Source organism: Nerophis lumbriciformis, linkage group LG06 (assembly GCF_033978685.3).
Source record: "Nerophis lumbriciformis linkage group LG06, RoL_Nlum_v2.1, whole genome shotgun sequence".
NCBI lineage: Eukaryota > Metazoa > Chordata > Actinopteri > Syngnathiformes > Syngnathidae > Nerophis > Nerophis lumbriciformis.
In genome coordinates, this window is record NC_084553.2 from 58216175 (window position 1) to 58239991 (window position 23817).

Below are 23817 nucleotides of genomic sequence, written 5' to 3' on the forward strand. Positions count from 1 at the left end.
TACATATATTGCGCTCTACTACGGTATCGAGCACTATTTTTTGGATAACCTTATTAAGACATATATATATATATATATATATATATATATATATATATATATATATATATATATATATATATATATATATATATATATATATATATATATACAGTGGGGCAAAAAAGTATTTAGTCAGCCACCAATTGTGCAAGTTCTCCCACTTTAAATGATGACAGAGGTCTGTAATTTTCATCATAGGTACACTTCAACTGTGAGAGACAGAATGTGAAAAAAAAATCCAGGAATTCACATTGTAGGATTTTTAAATAATTTAATTGTAAATGATGGTGGAAAATAAGTATTTGGTCAATAACAAAAATTCTACTCAATACTTTGTAATATAACCTTTGTTGGCAATAACAGAGGTCAAACGATTACTATAGGTCTTTACCAGGTTTGCACACACATTAGCTGGTATTTTGGCCCATTCCTCCATGCAGATCTTCTCGAGAGCAGTGATGTTTTGGGGCTGTCGCCGAGCAACACGGACTTTCAACTCCCTCCACAGATTTTCTATGGGGTTGAGGTCTGGAGACTGGCTAGGCCACTCCAGGACTTTCAAATGCTTCTTACGGAGCCACTCCTTCGTTGCCCGGGCGGTGTGTTTGGGATCATTGTCATGCTGGAAGACCCAGCCACGTTTCATCTTCAAAGCTCTCACTGATGGAAGGAGGTTTTGGCTCAAAATCTCACGATACATGGCCCCCTTCATTCTTTCCTTAACACGGATCAGTCGGCATGTCCCCTTAGCAGAAAAACAGCCCCAAAGCATGATGTTTCCACCCCCATGCTTCACAGTAGGTATGGTGTTCTTAGGATGCAACTCAGTATTCTTCTTCCTCCAAACACGACGAGTTGAGTTTATACCAAAAAGTTCTATTTTGGTTTCATCTGACCACATGACATTCTCCCAATCCTCTGCTGTATCATCCATGTGCTCTCTGGCAAACTTCAGACGGGCCTGGACATGCACTGGCTTAAGCAGGGGGACACGTCTGGCACTGCAGGGTTTGATTCCCTGTCGGCGTAGTGTGTTACTGATGGTAACCTTTGTTACTTTGGTCCCAGCTCTCTGCAGGTCATTCACCAGGTCCCCCCGTGTGGTTCTGGGATTTTTGCTCACCGTTCTCATGATCATTTTGACCCCACGGGATGAGATCTTGCGTGGAGCCCCAGATCGAGGGAGATTATCAGTGGTCTTGTATGTCTTCCATTTTCTGATAATTGCTCCCAAAGTTGATTTTTTTCACACCAAGCTGCTTGCCTATTGTAGATTCACTCTTCACAGTCTGGTGCAGGTCTACAATTCTTTTCCTGGTGTCCTTCGACAGCTCTTTGGTCTTGGCCATAGTGCAGTTTGGAGTCTGACTGTTTGAGGCTGTGGACAGGTGTCTTTTATACAGATAACAAATTCAAACAGGTGCCATTAATACAGGTAACGAGTGGAGGACAGAAGAGCTTCTTAAAGAAGAAGTTACAGGTCTGTGATAGCCAGAGATCTTCCTTGTTTGAAGTGACCAAATACTTATTTTCCACCATAATTTACAAATAAATTATTTAAAATTCCTACAATGTGAATTCCTGGATTTTTTTTCACATTCTGTCTCTCACAGTTGAAGTGTACCTATGATGAAAATTACAGACCTCTGTCATCATTTAAAGTGGGAGAACTTGCACAATCGGTGGCTGACTAAATACTTTTTTGCCCCACTGTATATATATATATATACACACACACACACACAGCTCTTACACACATATATATATATATATATATATATATATATATATATATATATATATGTATGTATGTATGTATGTATGTGTGCGTAAGAGCAGGGAAACCTGCAAAACAGGCTTGTAGGGATGAAGTAGGTCAGGAAAAAACACAGAGGCTAACGTGTGTGTGTGTGTGTGTGTGTGTGTGTGTGTGTGTGTGTGAGTGTGTGTGTATATATATATATATATATATATATATATATATATATATATATACATAAAATAAGGCTGTCAAATTTAACAAGTTAGCACATGTGATTAATCACAAAAACTATTGCATTATTCATTTATAAACATCAATTAATCACTCAATTGTTTTATTTTTTGCCATTTTAGTCTCTTATCCCAGCACAACATATTTAAAATGTGTTGTGCAGCGATAATAATAAAATACAGTCGCCCATTGTTTGTCGCAGTTAATTGGTTCTCGGCCTGACCCCAATACATTTGAATAATTATGAATCAGATATTTTCATAATTACAGAATAAAAAAAACTGCTGGCTACCTTCCAAATATAAAATGTGTTATGGGCCCAGGTCCAGTGTTGTGTACAATGAACCTGTCTGCGCTACTAATGCAGACTGAACAGTTTGTTTGTTCAATGTTTACAACATTGGTTCTGTTTGTGAACTATTTCAAGATCAGGAGACAGAGAATATCATTCAAAGCACGTAATGAACGCCCGGTCACATTGTATGCTCTGCCGTCCCCGCTGTTATTCCTGGTATCTTGGAGTACGCAGCAATGTATTAACCGGTGCCTTTGTTCCCAAAAGAAATCCAATTTCCACTTCTTCATTTTGACCTTCCCGCTTTGTACTTTCTTTGCTGACTAATGTCTGCAGGAGTCCTTCTTCCACTGGGCATTTGGGGTCACAGAGGCTGACTGCTATGGAGCCATTGAAGTGGACTCTGGTAAATCCCTGCTATTTGTTCCCAAACTGCCCCACAGCTACGCCACTTGGATGGGAGAGTGAGTGTGTTAGCCTCCTAAAATCTTAATGAGTGTGTTTTCTCCTTGACCGTGTCCGCACAAACGGGATTAATGTGTGCTTTTCATCACCAGCGTGTGTTTGTTTCCTTGTGTCGACAGGATCTTTACCAAGGAGCACTTTGGGAAAAAGTACGCCGTGGATGAGGTGCACTACTCCACCGATGTGAGTCTTCTGGTTGTCAACTGTTTTGTAACCTAAGTTCTGCACAGACACAAGGTTTTTGCAGCAGAAGAAGAAAACAAAACTCGAACTCAAAATATTTCTCTAAAAAACAATAGACCAACATGCTTCTTAAAGTACCAGAAGACTGGAAAAACAAGTTGCCTCTATATTGAAACGATTATCATTAGAGATGTCCGATAATGGCTTTTTTGCCGATATCCGATATTGTCCAACTCTTAATTACCGATTCCGATATCAACCGATACCGATATATACAGTCGTGGAATTAACACAATATTATGCCTAATTTTGTTGTGATGCCCCGCTGGATGCATTAAACTATGTAACATTACCATGAATTGATTAACGTGGACCCTGACTTAACAACAAGTTGAAAAACTTATTCGAGTGTTTCACAATGTAAAGCGCTTTGAGTCACTTGAAAAAAAGCGCTATATAAATGTAATTCACTTCACATCACTTCACATTTCCTCAAAAGCTGACAGTGCGCCTTATAATCCGGTGCGCCCTATATATGGACCAATATTGAGCCACAACAGGTCTCGCAACCCCAGCCTCTACTGTAGCGTCTATTCTATGCGCCTTATAATGCGGAGCGCCTTATATATGAACTAAGTTTTAAAATAGGCCATTCATTGAAGGTGCGCCTTATAATCCGGTGCACCTTATAGTGCGGAAAATACGGTATTTTAAACTTTAATATTATCTGATCATTCCATTTACATATTATATACTGTATTGCAAAACTACTTTTGTGAGACAAAAACAAATAGTTAAATGTCACCTTTTATTTATGATTTTAAAGGAAGTTATACATAAAAAAAATCTAATAATCAAATGCTTTTGGATGAATCATGATTAATCACAGGTTATTACCCGCATGCATAATGTAAATGAATATAAATACTTGGCCCTCTAAAAGCAACCATTTTGCGATGCGGCCCTCAATGAAAATGAGTTTGACACCCCTGCTCTAACCACAAGGCCACTGAGCACTGAGAGGACCCTCCCTCTGCTGACTCAATTGTTAGCTATTTATTTCAGATTTCGAATGCATTAAAAAAGCCAAACGTGTTCTTACCTTCTTGTATCTCTTTCCAATTTTTGCGTATTTCCAGTATAACTGATCTGATAACATGGTCAGAGTGCAGAAGCGATGTCAATCTCTGAAAAAAGCCAAAGCGGAATATTCAGAATGGCTGACTGAATGTGTGGCATTTTGTAGTGTTTAAACAATGTTTTCACACACTTTGTGGATTGTTAATACAATTAGATATGGTTTATGAAACAATGAAACACAATTAAGTATACAAAGTCAACTTGTTTTTCCACTACTGGTACGTCAATGAGGTCCAGATTCGCACAAGATATGTGTATCAGAGATTTTACATGCAAGCTGTTCAAATTCGATACTTGTTTTTCAGACCGATATTGATATTCGATTGGGACACCCTTAAAAAAAACACTACACTAGTCAAACCCATTACCTCCCTGCTTGGCACTCAGCATCAAGGGTTGGAATTGAGCGTTAAATCACCAAAAATGATTCCCGGGCGGGGCCACCGCTGCTGCTCACTACTCTCCTCACCTCCCAGGGGGTGATCAAGGGTGATGGGTCAAATGCAGAGAATAATTTCGCCACACCTAGTGTGGGTGTGACAATCATTGGTAGAAGTAGAAGAAGAAGAAATATCCTCAATCGGACATAGTGATCTATTGTTTTTAAGGATCCACTGCAAAAACACTAAATTAAAATCCTCTCTGTGACAAGAATCCGCTGATTTTTATAAGGTATCTATTGTAAAAATGCAAGTCAAATATGTTCTATATCAGAAGTGTCCTAACTGTTTTCCCTAAGGTCGGCATAATAAAAAGTCAAAGTAAGCGGCGGAGTTTGGATATTATTATTGGATTTTTGGATATATATAATTTGGATATTTTTTATTATGTAAAACAAAAAATGCTAAAAACAGATATTACATATGTTTAAATACCAAACTTAGTGTCACCTTTATGGTATAGGTGACAAAGTGTAACAATATTAGTTGTTTCAGGGGGCCATTTGCGGACAGCAGCTTGGGTTTTGTCGGGAAAAAAACAGTAAAAATGTAACAAAAAATTGCAAAAAGACATACTATAATGAGAAGAAGCTGAAACTTTGACACTAATAATAGTAAATTTGTCACTTACAACACAAAGCTGGCAGTAAGTTTTGATATACAATGTCTGTTTGTAGCATTTAACAAAATATTTTTTTCAAAATTTGGAAATTCGTCACGTTTCATGTGTCAGGTAAATTGTGAAAAATGGGGCCATATGAATCCCCTTCCTATTGTACGTCCATATGCTCTTTAACAGATTTCTTTTTCGCAACAAAATGTTGCAGGCCAACAAAACTTGAGCTCCGGGCCACACACGACCTCCGGGCCGCACGTTTGACACCTCTGTTCCGTTTGAAAGGAGCACTCTTAAACCAGCTGAACTCCAGACATCCATCCATCCATTTTCTACCGCTTATTCCCTTCGGGGTCGCGGGGGGCACTGGAGCCTATCTCAGCTACAATCGGGCAGAAGGCGGGGTACACCCTGGACAAGTCGCCACCTCATCGCAGGGCCAACACAGCTAGACAGACAACATTCACACTCACATTCACACACTAGGGCCAATTTAGTGTTGCCAATCAACCTATCCCCAGGTGCATGTTTTTGGAGGTGGGAGGAAGCCGGAGTACCCGGAGGGAACCCACGCAGTCACGGGGAGAACATGCAAACTCCACACAGAAAGATCCCGAGCCCGGGATTGAACCCAAGACTACTCAGGACCTTCGTATTGTGAGGCAGATGCACTAACCCCTCTTCCACCGTGCTGACAGTGGCTGCAAATTCTGGTGGCGCCATAGTCCGTTAAAAAGATGTCGATCCGAGTGTGTTTGCATGTCGTCTAGCTAAACATAAACAAAACAAGGAGAAGCTTAAATGATCAATCCATTGCTACTTCACCCGTGACAACCTTTGCTTAAGATCTTAAACATTTTACCAGTCGAGGCTAAAAATACACCCCAGCCGAGGCGGGCTTTTAATTGTGTGTTTTGCAAAGCAGCCGTGTACGTCGCCACTGACAGGCAGACTCCTGCGGGACCCCCGACGTCAACATATCTGACATTTCCACAGCTATTTTGGAGGCGCACATGTTGACAAATCACAACAAATCTATTCCGCCGATAACCCCCGCCGCTCCCGTCAGGATGTTTTGCCTTGTCGGCGATCACATGTAATTTAAACAGCGGGGGCTAAATTTTACGTGGTGACCTTCTCGCTATTGTTAAGGGAAGAAGCGGGTCTTATATCGCCGCACTTCCCCGCGGCGTCACACTTCCAGCCCGGAGGGAGGGCTTTCGCATCAATCCCACCTGCGCCTCTTCCAGTGTCGTCACAGCGGGAGCCTTCGAAGCGCTTAAACGCCATAATAGCTGCTTTTGCTGCGTTAAGTGCGGCCCTGTGCGCCTGCTGGGCTTCACGCTGAAAGCACAATAGGAAAACTCGCTGTCAATATTGTGACCTTCTCATTAAGGTGCAGCGTGACAGACGTCTACATTTCTTTGTTCCTTAAGTCGACCGAGTCCCATTCTTGCCGCTCTGGGCACGTCAGAGTGTTCCGCCTGGCTCGCTTGACGAGCTTGTTGTGCTCCAGAAGGTTCTATAGCGAAGGTTGTCACTGAGGCGTGACGCACACTCTTTGGAGCCTCCAATAATGTCTTGATCATGGTGACTTTTATATTGGGATTAGGGCTGAGGTGCACTGTGCTGCTGCGGTAATAGTATATATGTAATACAGAGCAGTGATTTACTAACAAAATCAATATGTTTGTTTTAATTAGGGATGGGTACCGAACCCGGTACTTTTTTGGCACTGACCGAATCCTGCCGATCCTACCGGGTGCTGATTCACATAAACTCTAACACTGACGTCACGCTCAGTTGCCGACTTAGATGACTAAGACTCAACCAAAACACCTCTAGGTAAGGGTGTAACGGTACGTGTATTTGTATTGAACCGTTTCGGTACGGGGGTTTTGGTTCGGTTCGGAGGTGTACCGAACGAGTTTCCCCACGGACATATTAAGTTGCGTACCGCACGTTGTGTAGACCAGTGTTTTTCAACCACTGTGCCGCGGCACACTAGTGTGCCGTGAGATACAGTCTGGTGTGCCGTGGGAGATTATCTAGTTTCACCTTTTTGGGTAAAAAATATTTTTTGCAAACTTGTAGTTATAGTCTGCAAATGATGTGTTGTTGTTGAGTGTCTGTGCTGTCTAGAGCTCGGCAGAGTAACCATGTAATACTCTTCCATATCAGTAGGTGGCATCCGGTAGCTAATTGCTTTGTAGATGTCGGAAACAGCAGGAGGCAGCGTGCAGGTAAAAAATGTGTCCAATGCTTAAACCAAAAATAAACAAAAGGCGAGTGCCGCTAAGAAAAGGCATTGAAGCTTAGGGAAGGCTATGCAGAACAAAACTAAAACTGAACTGGCTACAAAGTAAACAAAAACAGAATGCTGGATAACAGCAAAGACTTACTGCTTAGTCCACAAAGTACATCCAAACATGACATGTCAATCAACAATGTCCCCACAAAGAAGGATAAAAACAACTGAAATATTCTTGATTGCTAAAACAAAGTAGATGCGGGAAATATCGCTCAAAGGAAGACAGGAAACTGCTACAGGAAAATACCAAAAAATAGAGAAAAAGCCACCAAAATAGGAGCGCAAGACAAGAACTAAAACACTAAGCACAGGAAAACAGCAAAAAAGTCTAAATAAGTCAGGGCGTGATATTACAGGTGGTGACAGTACCCTTACTTTGAGACAAGAGCTATATTGATACATAGTTGGTTATGGTTTAAAGTCATATCCAACAATTGCGACAACGACTTTTTACTGTCAACTGAGTTTTGTTTTTTAATGATTTCTGCTGGTGGTGTGCCTCCGCATTTTCTCAACACCAAAAATGTGCCTTGGCTCAAAAAAGGTTGAAAAACACTGGTGTAGACAATGCACACCGAGGCACAACACACGGCATGCTAGCAGCGACCGGGCTACGACAACATGTAAAATCCGCAGCTGGAAGACCCTCTAGCCTCGTTAAGATCTCCCTTTTGGGAACACTTCGGTTTCGCGGTGCGATACAACAATGGAGGACGGAGGTTTGCCGACATTGTTCAGCAGCGGTAGGGTATGCTTCTGACAACACGTCAAAAATGCTAACCCATTTGAAGCGTCACCACCCTCAAGTGAACATCGCTTCAACGAAGAGAAAGACGAGCGTCGTGCAAACACCGCATTCAAGCAGCCTCTCCTCGGCGAGTCAGACAGGGCTAAAGCAATAGCAAATGCTGTTGGTGTTTTTATAGCAGCAGATTTAAGACCATATTGCATTAAAGGGGAACATTATCACAATTTCAGAAGGGTTAAAACCATTAAAAATCAGTTCCAAGTGGCTTATTTTATTTTTCGAAGTTTTTTTCAAAATGTTACCCATCACGCAATATCCCTAAAAAAAGCTTCAAAGTGCCTGATTTTAACCATCGTTATATACACCCGTCCATTTTCCTGTGACGTCACATAGTGATGCCGATACAAACAAACATGGCGGATAGAACAGCAAGTTTATAGCAACATTAGCTCGGATTCAGACTCGGATTTCAGCGGCTTAAGCGATTCAACAGATTACGCATGTATTGAAACGGATGGTTGTAGTGTGGAGGCAGGTAGCGAAAACGAAATTGAAGAAGAAACTGAAGCTATTGAGCCATATCGGTTTGAACCGTATGCAAGCGAAACCGACGAAAACGACACGACAGCCAGTGACACGGGAGAAAGCCAGGACGAATTCGGCGATCGCCTTCTAACCAACGATTGGTATGTGTTTGTTTGGCATTAAAGGAAACTAACAACTATGAACTAGGTTTACAGCATATGAAATACATTTGGCAACAACATGCACTTTGAGAGTGCAGACAGCCCAGTTTTCATCAATTAATATATTCTGTAGACATACCCTCATCCGCACTCTTTTCCTGGGGGTCTGGTGGCAGATTTCTTTGACTTTATCGTTGGAAATGCATCTGCTTTGAGTGTCGCAGGATATCCACACATTCTTGCCATCTCTGTCGTAGCATAGCTTTCGTGGGTAAAGTGTGCGGAACAAACGTCCAATTTCTTGCCACTTTGGCATCTTTGGGCCACTGGTGCAACTTGTATCCGTCCCTGTTGGTGTTGTTACACCCTCCGACAACACACCGACGAGGCATGATGTCTCCAAGGTACGGAAAACAGTCCAAAAAACGGAAAATAACAGAGCTGATTTGACTCGGTATTTGAGAAAATGGCAGATAGAATAGAAAGGCGTTTAATTCGCCAAAATTCACCCATTTAGAGTTTGGAAATCGGTTAAAAAAATATATGGTCATTTTTCTGCAACATCAAGGTATATATTGACGCTTACATAGGTCTGGTGATAATGTTCCCCTTTAAAAACTAGATTTTGACCCACTTCTATAGTGGAATAACAATGAGCCCATATATCCTCTAACTACCAAGTTAGCCAGGGACTACCATATTTATCGGACTATAAGTCGACGTTTTTTTCATAGTTTGGCCGTGGGTGCGACGTATACTCCGGAGCGACTTATGTGTGAAATTATTGACATATTACGGTAAAATATCAAATAATATTATTTATCTCATTCGCGAGAGCGACGAAGAAAATGTCCGCAATCGTCACACACACACGTCAGCAATCGTCACTCACACGCCAACCAATAAGAATTCGGCGGGGGGCGGGCCATGGCAGAAGTGCATTGTGGGTTTTGGAATGCTAACTGCTATATGCTATATGCTACTGCCGGAGCTATTAAAATAGATCACAGCAATATTGGCGGTAACTTATAAAAACTGAGAAGGGATGAACTAAAATGGCACCGAAAAGGAAATCATATACTGCAGATTACAAGCTGGACGTAGTGAAATATGAAGAAAATGGCGATCGAGCAGCAGAAAGAAAGGGCGCTAGCGGCGCATACCAGGAGCGACACCGAGGAGGAAGATTTCATGGGATTTAGCGATCGGGAGTGACAGATTGTTTGGTAAACGTATAGCATGTTCTATATGTTATAGTTATTTGAATGACTCTTACCATAATATGTTACGTTAACATACCAGTTGGTTATTTATGCCTCATATAACGTACACTTATTCAGCCTGTTGTTCACTATTCTTTATTTATTTTAAATTGCCTTTCTAATATCTATTCTTGGTGTTGGGTTTTATCAAATAAATTTCCCCCAAAAATGCGACTTATACTCCAGTGCTACTTATATATATGTTTTTTTTCTTCTTTATTATGCATTTTCGGCCGATGCGACATATACTCCAGAGCGACTTATAGTCCGAAAAATACGGTACCTGGAGACATTTTAACTGCAAGTAGGTCTGCTCTTTCTGTGGATAAACTGATTTTTCTGGCAAAAAACATGAAGATTGAGTGAAAGTCACCAGGGTTAAAAGCTGGGGGGGAGCAAAGAAAAGTTCATCTGAGGCTGAGTTGACTTGAAACTGTTTAATGTTGCACTTTTTATATGGAGAAGAAAAGTTTTGTCATTTTATTTAATCTGAGCAACAACTTGAGGCAGTTTAATGTTGATTAACGTGGACACCGACTTAAACAAGTTGAAAAACTTATTGGGGTGTTACCATTTAGTGGTCAATTGTACGGAATATGTACTTCACTGTGCAATCTACTAATAAAAGTCTCAATCAATCAATCAAAAAAAGCACTTTATATGTAGATGTATATGTTAAGAAACCATTCTGAGCCTTATCTTATTTAGTTTTTATTGTATATATGTTGACCACATTAACCCTGGCAATGGACCCTGTGTGTATATGTATGTTATTGTTATGCTTAGCACTCATGACTGCCTGCTGTTGCACTGATCAGCCTAGTGGTGGCTCACATCCATCACACACAGAGCTATTTATATTTTTGGCCAGAATAATTATAGTGTTCCCAATGTTAAAGGGGAACATTATCACAATTTCAGAAGGGTTAAAACCATTAAAAATCAGTTCCCAGTGGCTTATTATATTTTTCGAAGTTTTTTTCAAAATTTTACCCATCACGCAATATCCCTAAAAAAAGCTTCAAAGTGCCTGATTTTAACCATCGTTATAAACACCCGTCCATTTTCCTGTGACGTCACATAGTGAAGCCAACACAAACAAACATGGCGGAAAGAACAGCAAGCTATAGCGACATTAGCTCGGATTCAGACTCGGATTTCAGCGGCTTAAGCGATTCAACAGATTACGCATGTATTGAAACGGATGGTTGTAGTGTGGAGGCAGGTAGCGAAAACGAAATTGAAGAAGAAACTGAAGCTATTGAGCCATATCGGTTTGAACCGTATGCAAGCGAAACCGACGAAAACGACACGACAGCCAGCGACACGGGAGAAAGCGAGGACGAATTCGGCGATCGCCTTCTAACCAACGATTGGTATGTGTTTGTTTGGCATTAAAGGAAACTAACAACTATGAACTAGGTTTACAGCATATGAAATACATTTGGCAACAACATGCACTTTGAGAGTGCAGACAGCCCAATTTTCATCAATTAATATATTCTGTAGACATACCCTCCTCCGCGCTCTTTTCCTGAAAGCTGATCTGTCCAGTTTTGGAGTTGATGTCAGCAGGCCAGGGAAGCTAGGGTCGATAGGGGGTTTAGCTCGCTCGTCTGCGGGAACAAACTGCCGCCATTGCTTGCCGTGCTACCGAGGTCCTTTGTCCCTGAATTGCTCACACACTCCGGCAGATTCAATGGGGGTCTGGCGGCAGATTTCTTTGACTTTATCGTTGGAAATGCATCTGCTGTGAGTGTCGCAGGATATCCACACATTCTTGCCATCTCTGTCGTAGCGTAGCTTTCGTGGGTAAAGTGTGCGGAACAAACGTCCAATTTCTTGCCACTTTCGCATCTTTGGGCCACTGGTGCAACTTGAATCCGTCCCTGTTCGTGTTGTTACACCCTCCGACAACACACCGACGAGGCATGATGTCTCCAAGGTACGGAAAACAGTTGAAAAAACGGAAAATAACAGAGCTGATTTGACTCGGTGTTTGAGAAAATGGCGGATTGCTTCCCGATGTGACGCCACGTTGTGACGTCATCGCTCCGAGAGCGAATATTAGAAAGGCGTTTAATTCGCCAAAATTCACCCATTTAGAGTTCGGAAATCGGTTAAAAATATATATGGTCTTTTTTCTGCAACATCAAGGTATATATTGACGCTTACATAGGTCTGGTGATAATGTTCCCCCTACAAATTTGGTAAATAAATAACCAAAAAATGTATATTTTGTTGTTTTCTTACTGTACCGAAAATTAACCGAACCGTGACTTCTAAACCGAGGTACGCACCGAACCGAAATTTGTGTGTACCGTACACCCTTACCTCTAGGTAATGTTGCAATTTCCATTGCCAACAAAAAAAAAATGCCTCAAAAAACGCTCCACAATAAAAAGCAAGGCTCCACTTTTCCAAAAATGCGTTAGCTTGATGCTAATATACATTGGCCTTGCTGTCGGCATGCTACTGATTAGCATTAGCAACGGCAATTTCAACACCTTCTAATTTGCCAATAAAAACTACAACTAGGATGCACGTTACAATCAAACGGCCAGTGCGTAATAAGTACAATACTTACAGTATTAGCACTTTTTAGGGTGCAAAAAAAAAACAACACACACCATAAACTACACGCTACTGCCATCTAAAGTATTGGACTTGCTAAGTACTGTGCTCATTACACACTAGAAGATATTAGCATTCATCTTAGTTGTGGTTTACATTACCAAATTTGGAGGTGGTGAAATCGCCATGTAAAATTGCTGATGATAATAGTAGGCTGTTGTTGGCAAATCCAATGTAAATTAGCATCAAGCGAGCGCAGTTTGGAAGAGTGGAGCCTTACTTTACATTCGAGCATTTTCTACCAAGCATGCTTGCTTTGTTGGCGTTGAAAATTGCCACATTACTAGAGGGAGTTTGACTAAGTCCGCCCTGACTGCTGCTTGTCTGTTTGTTTACGTGGTTCCGTGTTTAGTCTGCAACCGGATGTGACGTCATGTGCAACAAAGGTATCAAAGTATGGCACCGTTTGATTTTACGTGGATCAATACCCGGTAAGAATTTGGTCGGTGCGTATTAAAGTACCGAATTCAGTACACATCCCTAATGGACATACGCTGTTAGCCGCTTCTGTCGAAAATAAATCAAGTATCAGGAAGCCAGAGAGGATTGGCTTTTGTATTTAGCATTAAAAGGCATTAATCAGCAACGGCTACTCACATACCTTTTCAAGAAAGTCCATACTGTTTGGTGGCCATCAGGCTGATTGTTTCAAGGCATCTCTACTCGTTATACCATAAGTATATTTTGTAATATTTTGAGTAGGGATGTCCGATAATATCGGATTGCCGATATTACCTGCCGATAAATGCTTTAAAATGTAATATCGGAAATTATCGGTATCGGTTTCAAAAAGTAAAATTTATGACTTTTTAAAACGCCACTGTGTACACGGACGTAGGAAGAAGTACAGAGCGCCAATAAACCTTGAAGGCACTGCCTCTGCGTGCCGGCTTAGTTACATAATATCTACGGCTTTTGACACACACACACAACTGAATGCAACGCATACTTGATCAACAGACATACAGGTCACACTGAGGGTGGCCGTATAAACAACTTTAACACTGTTACAAATATGCGCCACACTGTGAACCCACACCAAACAAGAATGACAAACACATTTTGGGAGAACATCCGCACTGTAACAACATAAACACAACAGAACAAATACCCAGAACCCCTTGCAGCACTAACTCTTCCGGGACGCTACAATATACACCCCCCTCTACCCCCAGCCCCCCCCCCCCCCCACCCCCACCTCAACCTCCTAATGCTCTCTCAGGAAGAGCATGTCCCAAATTCCAAGCTGCTGTTTTGAGGCATGTTAAAAAAAATAATGCACTTTGTGACTTAAATAATAAATATGGCAGTGCCATGTTGGCACTTTTTTCCATAACTTGAGTTGAAGTTGTTCTCTTATTTTGGAATACCGTGTTACATTGTTTAATGCATCCAGCGGGGCATCACAACAAAATTAGGCATAATAATGTGTTGATTCCACAACTGCATATATCGGTATCGGTAATTAAGAGTTGGAGAATATCGGATATCGGCAAAAAAGCCATTATCTTACATCTCTAATTTTGAGTTTATTCCACATGAAAATACTAATTATTTTTCACAAGAAAACAAATTGATTCTCATAATAGTCATGTTTTGTAGTACGTAAACATTTAACCTAAAATATTACATCTCAAGAATGAGTTAATTCTCCTAACATTTGTTCATGTATATAACGACTTTATAGTAGTGACACATGTTACTATTATTAAATGAGCTATTGTGGGAGTTGAGATAATGAGGCCAGAGAGCAGCAGCTCTGAGCCGGTGAGTTTATTATCAGACTTCTTTCCACAACAACAACAACAACCCTTTTCCCCCGGAGGTGTGTCCCCTTATAACTGGTCACATCCGACCTATTCCCCAATCCCCAATCTGGTGATGAGAACAATTAGTGCCCTGCTACACTATTTTTGTTTTTTTATGTATTTGTTGACAGCCCTTAAAACTTGTAGTTTAGTACATTGCCAGTGAGTTCAATACATTTAAATACAAATACAGGATGAGAGTATTACAGTATTTGACACACGTGGTTGGTGAACCAATCTAGTGATTACCTATAAATGGTCTAACACAGTGGTTCTCAAACTTTTTTTCTCCAATTATTGTACCACATAAGAGCACTTTTGCTCTCCAGTACCACCGTATTGACAACATTAAAATAGAGTAACGTAGTAGGCCCAAGTAGTCATTAAAAACAAGTCAGAGGTTTTATTTTACAAGTAGATTTCATATTTTGGCCACTGTAACATTACACAAAGTTTGAACAGTAACACTGTGTTTGAATATAGGAAAATTAACATTGTACTTTATTGTAGTGATTATTTGCAGTACCACTAGGTGGAGCCCGTACCACAGGTTGAGAATCACTGGTCTAACAAGCATCATTTACTACAAACCCCAAAACCAGTGAAGTTGGCACGTTGTGTAAATGGTAAATAAAAACAAAATACAATGATTTGCTAATCCTTTTCAACCTATATTCAATTGAATAGACTGCAAAGACAAGATATTTAACGTTCGAACTGGAAAGCTTTGTTATTTTTTGCAAATATTAGCTCATTTGGAATTTGATGCCCGCAACATGTTTCAAAAAAGCTGGCACAAGTGGCAAAAAAGACTGAGAAAGTTGAGGAATGCTCATCAAACACTTATATGGAACATCCCATAGGTGAACAAGCTAATTGGGGACAGGTGGGTGCCATGATTGGGTATAAAAGCATCTTCAATGAAATGCTCAGTCATTCACAAACAAGGATGGGGCGAGAGTCACCACTTTGTAAACAAATGTGTGAGCAAATTGTCAAACAGTTTAAGAACAACATTTCTCAACCAGCTATTGCAAGGAATTTAGGGATTTCACTATCTACGGTCCGTAATATCATCAAAAGGTTCAGAGAATCTGGAGAAATCACTGCACGTAAGCGGTTAAGCCTGTGACCTTCGACCCCTCAAGCGGTACTGCATCAAAAAGCGACATCAGTGTGTAAAGGATATCACCACATGGGATCAGGAAAATTTCAGAAAACCACTGTCAGTAACTACAGTTGGTCGCTACATCTGTAAGTGCAAGTTACAACTCTACTATGCAAAGCCGAAGCCATTTATCAACAACACCCAAAAACGCCGCCGGCTTCACTGGGCTCGAGCTCATCGAAGATGGACTGATGCAAAGTGGAAAAGTGTTCTGTGGTCAGACGAGTCCACATTTCAAATTGTTTTTGGAAACTGTGGACGTCGTGTCCTCGGGAACAAAGAGGAAAAGAACCATCCGGATTGCTATATGCGCAAAGTTCAAAAGCCAGCATCTGTGATGGTATGGGGGTGTATTAGTGCCCAAGGTATGGGTAACTTACACATCTGTGAAGGCACCATTAATGCTGAAAGGTACATACAGGTTTTGGAGCAACATATGTTGCCATCCAAGCAACGTCTTTTTCATGGACGCCCCTGCTTATTTCAGCAAGACAATGCCAAGCCACGTGTTACAACAGCGTGACTTCATAGTAAAAGAGTGCGGGTACTAGACTGGCCTGCCTGTAGTCCAGACCTGTCTCCCATTGAAAATACGTGGCGCATTATGAAGCCTAAAATAGTGTTGAACAACTTAAAGCTGTACATCAAGCAAGAATGGGAAAGAATTCCACCTGAAAAGCTTAAAAAATTGGTCTCCTCAGTTCCCAAACATTTACCAAGTGTTGTTAAAAGGAAAGGCCACGTAACACAGTGATAAAAATGCCCCTGTGCCAACTTTGTTGTAATGTGTTGCTCCAATTAAATTCTAAGTTAATGATTATTTGCAAAAAAAAAATTACGTTTCTCAGTTTGAACATTAAATATCTTGTCTTTGCAGTCTATTCAATTGAATATAAGTTGAAAAGGATTAGCAAATCATTGTATTCTGTTTTTATTTACGAATTACACAACGTGCCAACTTCACTGGTTTTGGGTTTTGTAAGTTCTGACAAAGTGATGTGTTCTAACCAGCCAAGCCCAAATAAGGCGACCTTCACGCCGCTAATCTGCCTCCACCCTGATGTGCGGTATTAAAGCTATGTGAGAGTCGGAGGGCTTCCCCGGGGGGTCACGAGCGTGTCACTAACATTTTAGGCTGCCTGGATGAGCAATAAAAGTCATGTGAGGTTCTCGTCTGGTGCCACGGCGACACCTGCCAGCCAGCGTGTCACTCTGTACGCGTCTCATAACAACCCTGATTGTTTTTTCACCTTGCAGATCGCCGAAGTCCTCGGCAACCTGAAAGCAGCCGTCCTCCTCACACTGGTACGCTGCACTGACCTTTCCATTTGCTGACAAACACTCGTGACCAATCACGTCTGGTATTGGTGATGGGTGTGTGTGTGTGCTAATTCCCGAGCTATGCTCATTGGCGTGCGTTAAAGAGGATTTAATGTCTCTTTTCACTGCAGCGAGGACAGAACACGGACAGCGGGAGTGTCAGCCGTGAAGCCTCCTTTGAAGGAATTAGCCAGTAGGTTTCATTTCATTACATCTTTTATGTGTGCTCTACAAAGCAGTCAAGTCTCACACAATAAGATCATTTAGCAAAGTCAACAATGATCTACTTCATGCTACATACTTTAGCCTTTTGGGCTCTCTTTAAATGTGCACCACTTTTATGTTTTGGTGGAATGCATTTAGCAGCAAGCACTGTTTTTGTCTACTTCAGGTCTAATTGGTATGTTTTCTCTTTGATTCAGATTCCAAGTGAACAACACTCTCTTGCACCCAGTCATTGTGGAATGGTGAGTCTTTGCATGGAACATTAAAGCAACAGTATCCTATAGAGGTGGGGAAAATGATGGATTCTCTGGTGCATCTCTATTAGAACGATTCCAGATTTGATGAACAATTGTCCAAACATTGATTACCGTATTTTCGGACTATAGAGCACAGGGGAAAAATATATTTTTCCATACAGTCGTGGTCAAAAGTTTGCATACACTTTTACATACACATTCACCTTTTCTCCTCCAAATATATTGCTGGGTATTGTGGCCATCTGACATCACATGGACAAAGATAAGACCTTCTGGAAGAAAGTTCTGTGGTCAGATGAAACAAAAATGTAGCTGTGTGGCCACAATACCCAGCAATATATTTGGAGGAGAAAAAGTGAGGCCTTTAATTCCAGGAACACCAAACCTACCGTCAAGCATGGTGGTGGTAGTAGTATTATGCTCTGGGCCTGTTTTGCTGCCAATGGAACTGGTGCTTTACAGAGAGTAAATGGGACAATGAAAAAGGAGGATTACCTCCAAATTCTTCAGGACAACCTACAAACCCTGTTTCCATATGAGTTGGCAAATTGTGTTAGATGTAAATATAAACGGAATACAATGATTTGCAAATCATTTTCAACCCATATTCAGTTGAATATGCTACAAAGACAACATATTTGATATTCAAACTGATAACCTTTTTTTTTTGCAAATAATCATTAACTTTAGAATTTGATGCCAGCAACACGTGACAAAGAAGTTGGGAAAGGTGGCAATAAATACTGATAAAGTTGAGGAATGCTCATCAAACACTTATTTGGAACATCCCACAGGTGTGCAGGCTAATTGGGAACAGGTGGGTGCCATGATTGGGTATAAAAACAGCTTCCCAAAAAATGCTCAGTCTTTCACAAGAAAGGATGGGGCGAGGTACACCCCTTTGTCCACAACTGCGTGAGCAAATAGTCAAACAGTTTAAGAACAACGTTTCTCAAAGTGCAATTGCAAGAAATTTAGGGATTTCAACATCTACGCTCCATAATATCATCAAAAGGTTTAGAGAATCTGGAGAAATCACTCCACGTAAGCGGCATGGCCGGAAACCAACATTGAATGACCGTGACCTTCCATCCCTCAGACGGCACTGTATCAAAAACCGACATCAATCTCTAAAGGATATCACCACATGGGCTCAGGAACACTTCAGAAAACCACTGTCACTAAATACAGTTGGTCGCTACATCTGTAAGTGCAAGTTAAAGCTCTACTATGCAAAGCCAAAGCCATTTATCAACAACATCCAGAAACGCCGCCGGCTTCTCTGGGCCCGAGATCATCTAAGATGGACTCATGCAAAGTGGAAAAGTGTTCTGTGGTCTGACGAGTCCACATTTCAAATTGTTTTTGGAAATATTCAACATTGTGTCATCCGGACCAAAGGGGAAGCGAACCATCCAGACTGTTATCGATGCAAAGTTCAAAAGCCAGGGGGTGCATTAGTGCCCAAGGCATGGGTAACTTACACATCTGTGAAGGCACCATTAATGCTGAAAAGTACATACAGGTTTTCGAACAACATATGCTGCCATCTAAGCGCCGTCTTTTTCATGGACGCCCCTGCTTATTTCAGCAAGACAATGCCAAGCCGCATTCAGCACGTGTTACAACAGCGTGGCTTCGTAAAAAAAGAGTGCGGGTACTTTCCTGGCCCGCCTGCAGTCCAGACCTGTCTCCCATCGAAAATGTGTGGCGCATTATGAAGCGTAAAATACGACAGCGGAGACCCCGGACTGTTGAACGACTGAAGCTCTACATAAAACAAGAATGGGAAAGAATTCCACTTTCAAAGCTTCAACAATTAGTTTCCTCAGTTCCCAATCGTTTATTGAGTGTTGTTAAAAGAAAGGGTGATGTAACACAGTGGTGAACATGCCCTTTCCCAACTAATTGGCACGTGTTGCAGCCATGAAATTCTAAGTTAATTATTATTTGCAAAAAAAATTAAGTTTATGAGTTTGAACATCAAATATGTTGTCTTTGTAGTGCATTCAATTGAATATGGGTTGACAAGGATTTGCAAATCATTGTATTCCGTTTATATTTACATCCAACACAATCTCCCAACTCATATGGAAATGGTGTTTGTATAATCATCAGTCCGGAGGTTGGGTCTTGGGTATAGTTGGGTGTTCCAACAGGACAATGACCCCAAACACACTTCAAAAGTGGTAAAGGAATGGATAAATCAGGCTGGAATTAAGGTTTTAGAATGACCTTCCCAGAGTCCTGACTTAAATGTGTGGACAATGCTGAAGAAACAAGCTCATGTCAGAAAACCAACAAATTTAGCTGAATTGCACCAATTTTGTCAAGAAGTGTGGTCAAAAATTCAACCAGAAGCTTGTGGATGGCTACTAAAAGCGCCTTATTGCAGGTAAACTTGCCAAGGGACATGTAAGCAAATATTAACATTGCTGTATGTATACTTTTGACCCAGCAGATTTGGTCACATTTTCAGTAGACCCATAATAAATTCATAAAAGAACCAAACTTCATGAATGTTTTTTGTGACCAACAAGTATGTGCTCCAATCACTCTATCACAAAAAAATAAGAGTTGTAGAAATGATTGGAAACTCAAGACAGCCATGACATTATGTTCTTTACAAGTGTATGTAAACTTTTGACCATGACTGTATATTAGCCGCAGATATATACATATTGAAATTAGTTATTTACACAAAAAGATTATGTAAGAGTTTGTTTCCATACCTTAATTGTTTCCAAACGGGGCCTGAAACACGACAGTAAAACGGCTGATCAAACAAAACAGGAGTCATCCAATCAGCTGATGATGTTCCTCCGTTGTTGTCGACGATGAGCAGGACATCTAAGTAGTTGATTGTGGTTGACGTGTCCTCAGATGACTTGTCGGGCCGATCCTTGCTCGGAAGTATCTGCCACATGTAGGACACTTGAAGTCACTTGTGTCAGTTTCCAAACGGTGCCTGAAACACGGCAGTAAAACGGCTGATCAAACAAAACAGGAGTCATCCAATCAGCTAAACCAGGAGTGTCAAACTCATTTTAGCTCAGGGGCCGCGTGGAGGAACATCTATCCCCAAGTGGGCCGCACTGGTAAAATCATGGCGTAATAACTTAAAAATAAAGACAAATTCAGATTGTTTTCTTTGTTTTAGTCTGGCCAAAAACAGAACAAGCACATTCTAAAAATGTACAAATGACAACTAATCCTCTTGACAAAACACTTCAAATTCTGAGGAATAAAATGTGTGTAGTTTGAAAAACACAATGAACTTCGACTTCCTCTCAGTGTGCAAAGCCATTAAACATTAACTCTCAGCCAATCTGGGATTGAACACAATAAATAATAAATAGATAAAAACCTTGAAGTATCAAAGACCTAATTTGTCACGTCCACGTATTATTCCTGTGCTAACTCAACAAACTGTACAAACAACGGTAGAAACTATTCAAGAGGGTTGAGTTGGAATATGCGTTCACTTTTCTCATTTTTGACATTTAGGGGCAATAAGGGTGCCAGGAGATGTGAATCGGCAGGTTTTACGTTTCATTTGGGCCGAGGGGGAGGAGTCGCAGCCATGCTTTACCACAGCTATGCACTTTACCTCTTGCTTGGCCCCAGTATAAACCGTTGGCTTGCCTAACAGAATGGCTATTGCGACATCCAGTGGAAACAATTTTAGCTCATTTTTATACTTAGCACACTCATCTCTACCTTTGACACCCCTGATGTAAACAGACTCAATAACTTCGCAGTGACGTCTTGGTGAGTTTACTGAGGAATTTGTGAAACTGAAACATTAAAATAAGAATGCCATTGTAAGTTAATAATACTAACACAGACGCTTGTAATTCTGTTAGCATATGAGCTAATGCTAACGACGCTTGCGTCATTACATTTTATTAGCACGTACAAATATGCATGAAAACACTCCAACAGACATCACACATGGGACGCTTTAGTAAGTATGAACAGTTATAGTTTAACTGTAAGACTTACAAACGTTGCTTGGAGTTGAAGGCCTACTGAAAGCCACTACTAGCGACCACGCAGTCTGATAGTTTATATATCAATGATGAAATCTTAACATTGCAACACATGCCAATACGGCCGGGTTAGCTTACTAAAGTGCAATTTTAAATTTCGCGCGAAATATCCTGCTGAAAACGTCTCGGTATGATGACGCCGGCACGTGAAGTCACAGATTGTAGAGGACATTTTGGGACAGCATAGTGGCCAGCTATTAAGTCGTCTGTTTTCAGCACAAAATTCCACAGTATTCTGGACATCTGTGTTGGTGAATCTTTTGCAATTTGTTCAATGAACAATGGAGACAGCAAAGAAGAAAGCTGTAGGTGGGAAGCGGTGTATTGCGGGCGGCTGCAGCAACACAAACACAGCCGGTGTTTCATTGTTTACATTCCCGAAAGATGACAGTCAAGCTTTACCATTGACCTGTGGAGAACTGGGACAACAGAGACTCTTACCAGGAGGACTTTGAGTTGGATGCGCAGATGCGGTACCGTGAGTACGCATGCAGCTGCGGCTTCCAAACATTTGATCGCTTGCCCGTATGTGCGTGCTGCTATGTGCATGTCACGTACATAACTTTGGGGACTTTGGGGAAATATATGTGCTGTATGAACTTTGGGGAGGTGAATGGTACTTTGGGCTGTGGGATTGAGTGTGTTGTGCAGGTGTTTGAGTTGTGTTGGCGGGTTATATGGACGAGAGGGGGGAGGTGTTTGTTATGCGGGATAATTTGTGGCATATTAAATATAAGCCTGGTTGTGTTGTGGCTAATAGAGTATATATATGTCTTGTGTTTATTTACTGTTTTAGTCATTCCCAGCTGAATATCAGGTCCCACCCGCCTCTCACAGCATCTTCCCTATCTGAATCGCTCCCACTGCCCTCTAGTCCTTCACTCTCACTTTCCTCATCCATGAATCTTTCATCCTCGCTCAAATTAATGAGGAAATCGTCGCTTTCTCGGTCCGAATCGCTTTCGCTGCTGGTGGCCATGATTGTAAACAATGTTTGGATGTGAGGAGCTCCACAACCTGTGACGTCACGCTACTCGTCTGCTACTTCCGGTACAGGCAAGGCTTTTTTATCAGCGACCAAAAGTTGCGAACTTTATCGTCGATGTTCTCTACTAAATCCTTTCAGCAAAAATATGGCAATATTGCAAAATGATCAAGTATGACACATAGAATGGACTTGCTATCCCCCTTTAAATAAGAAAATCGCATTTCAGTAGGCCTTTAAGATGAAGAATCCATAGGAGTAGAAACGCTATGGACGGCTAGAAAACTGAACGACGAGCAAACTCGTCCAAAAGATGGCACCATAGCACAAACAATAAAACACACTCTTAGTGTTTTTCCTTGGTTTTTTTAACTATTGGTTAATTGATCTACTTCAAACAATCGTAACATGGCATAGAGTAACAGCTGCTGTTGCCATGCCCTTGCATCATGTAATACTTGCGGACCAGCCAGGACACCCCTGGTGTAGTGGTAGCACTAGCTCAAGGCTTAAAGTTCAATTTCATTCAGTGACATGCTGCTGCGCTCGAAGGTGAGGCGTCGTGAATCAGGTTTGTTTGTCCCCTCTTAAAGTGTCAGAAACAAGCGTGCATGCACGTAATGGACTACGTGCACGCCAGCGTGTTCTCTGAATTAGATTCCGCATCCTTCAGATGAATGGACATTTTGCCAAAATGAGGAGGAATGCTGTGGAGTCACACCTCCTGCTGAGGAGAACAACATTATACCGCTCTAGCAAACCCCCACTGCCTTGTCACACATGGCTTTGCATTAATGTGCTGACCTTTCACTTTGTATGTTTCCCACCTTGCTATTTGGTAATGGTGCAAACTGCGATTCTTATTTATTCCCACTCTAAATTGATTCATAATTTGCAAAAATCTATTTAATAATTTTTTTATGAGAACCAATTTTTTAAAAGACAGTTTTTAGGCCATCTCCATTAGGGCTGCAACTTACTATTATCTTGATAGTCGATTAATCATCGACTATCTTAATGATTAGTTGGATAATAAAACGTACATATATTTAATGGCTCTAATTTTTCCATCCACTTCTAAATGCAGCTTAAGTTATTTTACACATGTGCTTACTAACAACAAATATGACTAAGTCATTCATAATTCCATCCATCCATCCATCTTCTTCCGCTTATCCGAGGTCGGG

General features: G+C 41.1%; 1 protein-coding gene across 1 annotated transcript in view; it reads left to right on the top strand.

Moving 5' to 3' along the window:
* pepd (peptidase D) overlaps positions 1 to 23817 on the top strand; it is a 55264-nt gene that overhangs the window by 13600 nt on the left and 17847 nt on the right. Inside the window, exons 3-7 of the mRNA XM_061964582.1 lie at positions 2667 to 2794; positions 2915 to 2978; positions 17049 to 17096; positions 17243 to 17304; positions 17534 to 17578. Coding sequence (XP_061820566.1) covers positions 2667 to 2794; positions 2915 to 2978; positions 17049 to 17096; positions 17243 to 17304; positions 17534 to 17578 — 347 coding nt within the window. The remainder of the gene's footprint in view (positions 1 to 2666; positions 2795 to 2914; positions 2979 to 17048; positions 17097 to 17242; positions 17305 to 17533; positions 17579 to 23817) is intronic.